Source organism: Octopus bimaculoides, chromosome 7 (assembly GCF_001194135.2).
Source record: "Octopus bimaculoides isolate UCB-OBI-ISO-001 chromosome 7, ASM119413v2, whole genome shotgun sequence".
Lineage (NCBI taxonomy): Eukaryota > Metazoa > Mollusca > Cephalopoda > Octopoda > Octopodidae > Octopus > Octopus bimaculoides.
Window position 1 is genome coordinate 6,141,628 of NC_068987.1, and position 9,081 is coordinate 6,150,708.

Below are 9,081 nucleotides of genomic sequence, written 5' to 3' on the forward strand. Positions count from 1 at the left end.
TTGTTGTTGTTGTTGTTGTTATTGCTGTTGCTGCTGCTGCTGTGTTCTTGTTGTTATTCTTCGCTGTTGTTGTTGTTGCTTATGATGATGATGCTGTTATTTTTGTTTTTATTCTTCTTATCGCTGCTGCTGTTGTTGTTGTTGTTGTTGTTGTTGTTGTTGTTGTTGTTGTTGTTTATGATGATGATGCTGTTGCCGTTGTTGTTGTTGTCGATGATGATGACGATGATCATGATACTCTCGTTGTTGTTGTTGTTGTTGTTGAAGATATTGCCGGGGGTTTTTTACCGTTGTTGTTGATGTTTTTAACGATGTTGTTGTTGATGCCGCTGTTGTTGATGCTGCAGTCGTTGTCCCTGCTGCTACTGTTATAGTTGTCGTTATTGTTGTAGATGAATACTTGACAGGTAATGATTTCTAACATTTCCAAATAATTTATGGGTATTACTGGTATTTATGGACGTCCATGTGTTTCCTCTACACCAAATTTTACTCAAGCTTTTTCATTTCCTGAACGCATCATCCAATACAAATCTGAGAAACATACGGTAGTATCTTAGTAACAGAGAAAGAAACTCCTAAACGATTGTGTACAATAACAGTAAGTAACAGTCGTTGTATTTAATGTGGACAGTTATTTCCTTCTTCGAACAAAACGTGACAATTGAGTTTTATTGTCGAACATTCATTGGAAGAGGAGGAGGGAACGTTTGTCAGCTTTTGATAGTCAGGAAATCTGAAGCTTCTAGCATGAAATATTCTGGAGAGTCAATATAAATGTAATTCTCGGCAAACAAACAAACAACTATTTATTAAGAAAGTGCAAATTAGTTTTGCTCTCATAAAACATCATTTTGTGGTGGCTGTTTTCTTGCTGTTGTTATTACTACTGCCACAGCTGCTCCTGTTATTGTTGTTGTTGTTGTTGTTGTTGTTGTTGCTGCTGTTATTACTACTGCTGTTACTGCTCCTGTTGTTGTTTTTCTTGCATCGGAAATATACCTTACTTGTATGAGGCAAAAATAAATTAGATGGAGTGAATTGGTTGATTGAAAAAAAAAACATCTCATAAGAATCAATTAATTTAAATGAAACCATTTTATTGCAAAACTATTTATTTTGTTGGATAAATTGTTATTATCATCGATCAATATATATATAGCGAAGAACATTCCAAGATGCATAACAACATTGACTTAATTACTCCACTTAAAATAAAACTAGTTGCTAAAGAAACTGTACAGAGAAAAAAAATCATTACTTCAGCGAAACATTTTATGCAACATGAACAACCTTTTATGCGTCGTGAGTTTTCTTTTCTAACCAGCAATAGAGATAATCAAAAATAATTATTCTTATTTTCTCCTAAAGGTACTTTAAAACGAAGATGTAATACGTAAAATTGATTAAAACTCAAGTTACACAATGGATTTAGGGAAGTTTCTAACAATTTTTAGATAAGTTTCAAACAACTTTTAGGGAAAGTTCTTACAGAGATATAGATATATCTCTGAGAAAAGAACTTGAAGACGCAAGAGAGAAAGAAAGCAAAGCACTGGAGGCTAGTGAATGTTTCATTCCATCATTTTATTTGTTAACTAAATATTTAGCATGAAAATTGTAACAAAACACTTCAAACGCTTAAGATATTTGTGCAGTAGATTATTGGTGAACTATGAAAAATGTGTTTTGAAGTCAGAGAAATAAGATCGTCTCTAGTAGAGTTTAGTACATTAGTGTGCACATTCTTATGAAGTTGGGTGCCCTGCCTTGTTTTAATGGATCTCCCGGACAACGCTGAAAGAATTACAGTTACTGCAGCTCCTACGAATTATATTATCTTTGTAAAACGTATTTATCTTCTTACAGAGGTTGAAAATGAAGTTTCAAGAAATATCTAACAGAATAGTTTCATTTTATTATAAAAGAGAATGTTACGAATTCCTAGATTTACCTAAAGTCATTAGAGAAAAGCAGACGGTACCGAGAGCTTAGTTATTACCTAACGGAACTAACCATTCCACCGGCCTTAACTGGACGACTGTATTTAAGTAGCACAATAATATAGAGTAATATACATAGAAAAACAATTATTTATTCACTAAAGGGAGGCAATAGATGAACTAAAACTCCGAGATGATTGTCCCCACACTGAAAATGCAGGAGCTACTCAGAGGTATTGAAAGGTCTTCTGAATCTATTACAATGTCGGAAACACTTTTATTTCATTAGCGAGTATCTCATGGTCAAAAGCGTCTTGACCCTTAACTTTCACGCTTGACCTGAGTGTAGAGTATCTAGGATTGAACTAATCTTTGCCTACGAAGAGTCCTACCAGCAATCTCTTGTCCATTACAGCTAACTTAAGTTGGCTTCAACACTAACCAGACGAGTACTTTTAAATAACATAATGGTCTAAAGAAATTAATATACAAAAAAGTTATTTATTCGCTAAATGGAGAAATATATTACAAAATACTTAGAAATGAATATAACATTTTTCGTATAGAATGAGCGGATAATGAAAAATAATTAAGACGTTTTCAATGGCTATTCATGGAGAAAGGTCGATGTAGGAATGATAGTAAGCGAACATATATTCATTTGCGTAATAGCCATTTAATTAATATACTCATTAACAATGTTCATTTAATAAGTTCCTTTAATTGTTCCATGGCGTTATCTTAATTTAAGAGCTGTTGCTACTGGTTTTAATTAATATTGAAGATTTACTGAGTATAATCGGGAAGCCATTAAGTCTTAGCTGTACTTGAAAACTCGGTGACTATTTGTTTCATGCATTGTAATATCCTTCAGCGCGTAACGGATGGTGGGTCATAAAACTACTTTCTATTTTTGGTTTTAAGAACAGGGAAACAATTTTGAACTTGAGTTTGCTTTTTCACTTGATTTAGACTAAAATTGGCTGATTTCAAAACTACAATTCTATCGCATCAGTTTTTTTTTTTCCTACAGCTGTCTTTTTGAATAAGCACAATTATACCATTCGTCCGTAAGTAATAGAGCTGGTCATTTGCTTTTATTATAATAAATTGATAGACAGTCTGAGATAGATATCTTTGGTATTTTAGAATATATTGCATTTTATAAATCGTTTTTAACGGTGGAATTAGACGTAGATAAATCTATAAATGATCCTTTCCGCTAAAGGTAGAAGGCCTGAAATTTTGACTACATCCAACCCAGTGATTCAATGGTACTTACTGTGGTGCATAATAATCGCGGCTTGTTTTCAACAAATTTTAATTCAACAAAAACAATAACAATAGTTAACAAAAACATCTTTGAATGGTGGTTTGACCGTCTGCCGAACAAATTGGAAGCAGTAATTGAAGTAGATAGTGAATATGCTTCGGAATAATCATTTAAAGATGTGTTTTTGTTACATGTTGTTATTGTCTTTGTTGAATAAAATTTGTTGAAAAAAAGCCGCAATAATTATGCAGCAACTCTATAATTTATCGACCCCGAAAAGATGAAAGGTAAAGTCGACCTCGGCGGAATTTGAACTCAGAACGTAAAGACGGACGAAATGCTGCTAAGCATTTTTTCCAGCGTTCTAACTGTTCTGCCAGCTCGCCGCCTTCATATGCTTTAGAATAATATATTGCATTTTCTTACGGTATAGTCTAATTGGGATTCTTTTGTGCTGCTAAATATTATTTTATATAATAGGTTAGTCTAGGTGGTCTCAGAAGCACCGGTTTTACGTTATAAGTTTGACTTTCTTTTAATCCAATTAGGTTTCTGGGATCCTACAAAAAATACTTTATGCAGGGGCAGGATACAAACAGGTTATCATGAAACTGGTTCCCAAAACTGAGCTCACCATATCTTGCTAACAAATCACTTTCTAATTACGTTTTGTGCATTATTAAAGTAAGTTTTATCCCTTAATAGCTCTTATATGCAAGCTGGACGGATTATGACATAAGAATATAATACTTTTTTCGTCGCTACTTAAAGATAAACTAAAATATGAGTCGATAAGTAAATAACCTTTTTACACGGACTACTGCAGTCCGTTAATCTGACAATGAAAGCATTGCTAATCGAAGTCGACGCATTCTTGTTTTCTCACGGCTAACATATTGATTTGGTTATCAAAAGATTTATTACAAGAAAGACGCAACTATAAACTATTTTCATGTGTCAAATGAAGGCGATATAGTTCTTTGTGCACGAGGTTTTATCCAGTTCTCCACAAACAGGCAGCCGGCTAAAAATATAAACACGGCCAGTAATGATGCTCCTAAGGAGCTGACCAACGCTACGATATTACTTTCCTCTTGTTTACTGTACATACTCTGAACCAGTTGCAGTCTTTTTCCTTCATTCGAGAAGAGACCAAGAAGCTTGCAACCTTTTATAAATGTAAGATCTTCATCAAATAGTCCATCGCCATCGTCGTCTTTTTGATTATTTAGTTCTTCATCTGTCCTACTGTCGCAGTCCTCATCGATGCCATTACCCAAATCTAACCTATACAAAGTGGATAGTTGTATGTTGGTCAACAATGCTACATCGGATGGATTCAGCCATGTGAATGAATCGGTAATTAAATTTCGCTTTATATTCGAAGAAGAAATCGATTCTAAAATCGAAATCAAAGTTAAGTTTGGACAATTAATCGTTGGAAAGGAATGTATCGGAAATGGATACATTCGCTTAAAAGTTTGGTTCACCATCCCGAAATAACCATAAAATGACACAGATTTCAAATATTTTTGCATTGTTGAATTTTTACTCTGATTTGGGTAAGTAATCGACCATTCTGCAATGTAACGATTGTAAACAGTGAAATGTTTAGAGTTATTCAATACTGGCACTGACAAAAGATTTGGTGTCGCTTCAGTAGAACCATTGCAGTGATTGTAAAGAATAAAAGTAAAGCTTTGATAGACACTGCTTGAAGCTAATAACAGATACTTTAAGTTTAAATACTGTAAAGTTGGTGGAATACAATGCAGCGTCATTGCGTTAGATTGGTTCAGTGTATGGTGAATGTGAGTCAGCAGCAAGACTCCTTTTTCCGAGTGAATAAAAGCGAAATCTCCTGCAGAAAGAGATAAAGAAAGCTGCTGCTGGGAAGCTTCTAATGTCTTGGATTGTTCTCCGTTTTTTGTCCGCCATGTAATCTTGGTGTCACTTTGTAAAGCTACGAAAAGAAAAAAAATAGGTTAATTTTGTGCAAATGCTATGGAGTGCAACATACGTCTTCATTACTGACCCTCTTTCAGCCAACCACACTAATTTCTGCTTTCACATGAGAATATATTATCCATACATGTATTCTTTTATACATGTATGCCTATACAGGTTATATAAATGTGTTTCATCATTATTTTTCGGCGTAAACGAAGTCAACGTGAGATCGAAAGGAATTCACGAATTTCTTGGAATTGAACCCACATCAATCATGTTGAAATTATTGTCTTTCCTGATAACGCTTTTGTACCTCTTCACAGTATACACCTCTTATGCATTTACACAGAATAAGAATGTAAAGGATTCTGCAATCGAAATTCAGCCACGGCACCAAAAGACAGAAATGGTCTCGCAAATACACAAGAGTCAAAAGAAATGCAGACTTACAGTATTAATGTATCAATGGATTAAATGGAAAACAGACAAGTTACAAATAGTTTTTCTGAGTAGGGTATTCTTTTATTCTCTTACTTCTTTCAGTTATTTGACTGCGGCCAGGCTGGAGCACCGCACCGCCTTTAGTCGAAAAAGTCAGCTCCAGGGCTTATTATAGCGGTCTCTTTTGCCGAACCACTAAGTTAAGGGAACGTAGACACACCGACATCGGTTATTAATCGATGGTGGGAGTGGACAAGCACAGACACACAAACATATATATATATATAATAATAATAATAATAATAATAATAATAATAATAATAATAATAATAATAATAATAATAATAATAATAATCATTTCTATTATAGGCACAATGTCTGAAATTTGGGGAAGGGGGATATTTAATAATAATAATAATAATAATAATAATAATAATAATAATAATAATAATAATCATTTCTATTATAGGCACAATGCCTGAAATTTGGGGAAGGGGGATAGTCGATTACATCGACCCCAGTACTCGACTGGTGCTTAATTTATTGATCCCGAAAGGATGAAAGATAAAGTCGATCTCGGCAGAATTTGAACTCAGAACGTAGGGACGGGCGATATACCGTTAAGCATTTCGTCCGGCGTGCTAACGATTCTGCCAGTTCGCCGCCTTAATAGTAATAATAATAATAATATTGAACGCACATGCACAATGTATGCGCTATGCTGGTTAGTCATCGGTCGGTTGCGTGAGAGGAAAGTCAATCACAGACAGGCAAGACAACTCAGCCAAGCTTCGTTCAGGGTCGATGGACATCGCTGTGTCGTCAATTTTGTGACTTTATTAACATCACGAATCCGAACCGAACCTGATGCAACTTGAATAGCTTATCAATGATTACATGTAAAATAGTGCAAGAACCGTTTGCTGGTAAACCCGAAGGATGCCTACGTGGGGATAAATCCAAATATGAATTAGAAGCAGCTCGAGTGTTGTACACAATATCGAACACACATACGCTCTCTTTGTGCCTTGTTAGATCGTCGGTCGGCTGCGTGAGGGGAGAAACAATTGAATATATGAAAGATGAGGCGATATAAATTGTATTACATTTTTCCCTGAAGGGAGAGAATAAAATTGCAGATGTATGACAATACTTTACCTTTGAGACAACTAAAAGTGACGTATACGGTGCGAACATATTACTGTGTACATCAACTTTCATCTTGGTGTGAATAAAAGGCGAAAAGTAATATTAAGAAAATTACGGAATATATATAGAGGTATAAACTTGAACAAAATCAAAGGAAGACGAGGAAAACGAAAAGAAAATCTGAACATTAAAATAATGAATTTATTTGTAGACCAGAGAATTTAGCAGCTCTGGCAGATTGCGTTTGAAATTTCATTAGCGCATCTTTTAAGGAGATATACGACCATCACTGGCTAATAAATAGCCAACCACGCGTTAACGTTAATAGAAAGTCAATCGAAAGATTTTTAATAAAGAGATCTTTTAAAATTTGTATATATCTTTTCTTATTTTCTATTATCGTCTCTGACTTGTTTCAGTCGTTGGACTACGGCCATGCTGGAACACTGCCGTGAAGGGTTATAGTTGAACAAGTCAATACCAGTAGTTACTTTTCTTACTTTCTGGTATTTATTCTAGCTGTCTCTTTTTCGAAACCATTAAATTACGGGTACGTACAGACCACCATCTGTTGCCAGGTGATGGGCTGCAGACAAACATCGCACACACACGGGAGTAGGTGAAATACTTTTGTTTTTGATATTTTTTAAAGTTTGAACACGAAGTAGAAAATCCCGGGGCTGTAATAGATGACACTAACACCAAAATGTCGCGCAGTGAGACTGAAACCGAAATCTCGTAATTGCAATGTGATTTTCTTAACCACCAAACAGCCAAGTGCGCCTATAAATAAATGTTTATCCAGCAGCAAAAATTGCGCGGGGCAACAGCAAATAATAACATATAACATACGTAGGTGCAGGCGGGCGTGGCTGTGTGGTAAGAAGCTTGCTTCCTTGTCACGTGGTTCTGGTTTCAGACTCACTGCGTGAGACATTGGGCAAGCGTCTTCTGCTGTAGCCTCGGGCCGACCAAAGCCTTGAGAGTGGATTTGGTACACGGAAACTGAAAGAAGCCTATCGTATATGTGTGTTTGTGTGTGTGCGCGTGTGTGCGCGTGTGTGCATGCGTGTATATGTGTGTGAGTATGTACATCTTTGCGTCTGTGTCTGTCCCTCACCACCGCTTGACAACCGGCGTTTGTGTATGTCTAGGTCCCCGTAACCTAGTGGTTCGGCAAAAGAGGCAGATAGAATAAGTACCAGGCTTAGAAATATGTCCCGGGGTCGATTCATTCGATTAAAATGCTTTAATGCGGTGCTGTAGCATGGCTGCAATCTAATGACTGAAACAAGTAAAAAATAACAGACATAAATAAATTAAACAAATGATATAAAATCTAAAATATTTACCCATGATATAAAGTATTGAGTTTATCTGGATCCAGTTGGGAACATACACAAAATACTGCCCAGTTAAAGTTGAAACCGGTTGAAGTGATTCAATCATCAAAATATGTTCATCGTTTTGGTGTTTTGAATATTGTCCGAAGATCACAAACACTGGCTGGTTAGCGACGAGACGAAAACCCGAGAGATTGCATTGGCATGAAATAGTAACCGTCTCAGACTCATTGAGAACTAAGACGTGAGAAGAAGGCGAGGTATTGACGAATGGTTTTAATATTGATTTCGATGGATCATATGATGGCGGTGTGGTTAATGTTAAAGTGGTGTTGTTGTTATGACTCATAATAACCGTGAAATTGAAGTAATTTGTTCCAGGCTGCTGGGAATTTGGTAAAATCGGGATAACGTATACGTATCCCAAGCTTGATAAAGAATAGACGAGATAGACGTCGTGAAGATACTCCACATAGACACTTATCACTTGGGATGAAGATATTTTGTAGCCTAGAAAATAAAATCATGTCTCATTAAATTAGAATATATCGTTGCTTTAAGAAATTATTTAGTTATAAAACCTGAAGCAGTGGTTACCAACCGGCGCCCACATGACCCTTAGGGATTCACATAAGATTCCGTTGTTAAAATTTATGCACAATAAATTGGTTATGCTTTTACAATACATAAAATATTTTTTTAGTTTTTTTATACAATATCTTATCAAATTTAATTATAAAAATACAAGAGGATCTTTTAGACATTGAATGGTTATGAGGGTCCCCTAGAGTAAAATATTAATCAAAGGGACTTTCTGCAGGGCACATCTAACGAAACAAATTACCTTCGTATAAAGTTGTATGTAAAAACAACACTAAACTGCAGAATTGCTCAATATTTTTTAGGGATGCACGCTTATTAAATTTTTACATGAAAGGTCATATTGACTTGGGAGTTTCCGCCGGATACCCTTCGTGTGTGT

The 9,081-nt window shown here is 35.5% G+C and overlaps 1 protein-coding gene across 2 annotated transcripts in view; it reads right to left on the minus strand.

The window, feature by feature from the left end:
- Window positions 1–1,109: 1,109 nt before the first annotated feature.
- LOC106870668 (uncharacterized) overlaps window positions 1,110–9,081 on the minus strand; it is a 32,952-nt gene continuing 24,980 nt past the window's right edge. For both annotated transcript variants that reach the window (XM_014916818.2, XM_014916819.2), the window contains 2 exons: window positions 8,109–8,609; window positions 1,110–5,179 (listed from right to left, as the gene is read on the minus strand). In XM_014916818.2, the coding sequence (XP_014772304.1) occupies window positions 4,167–5,179; window positions 8,109–8,609 (1,514 nt within the window). In that variant the 3' untranslated portion in view covers window positions 1,110–4,166. The remainder of the gene's footprint in view (window positions 5,180–8,108; window positions 8,610–9,081) is intronic.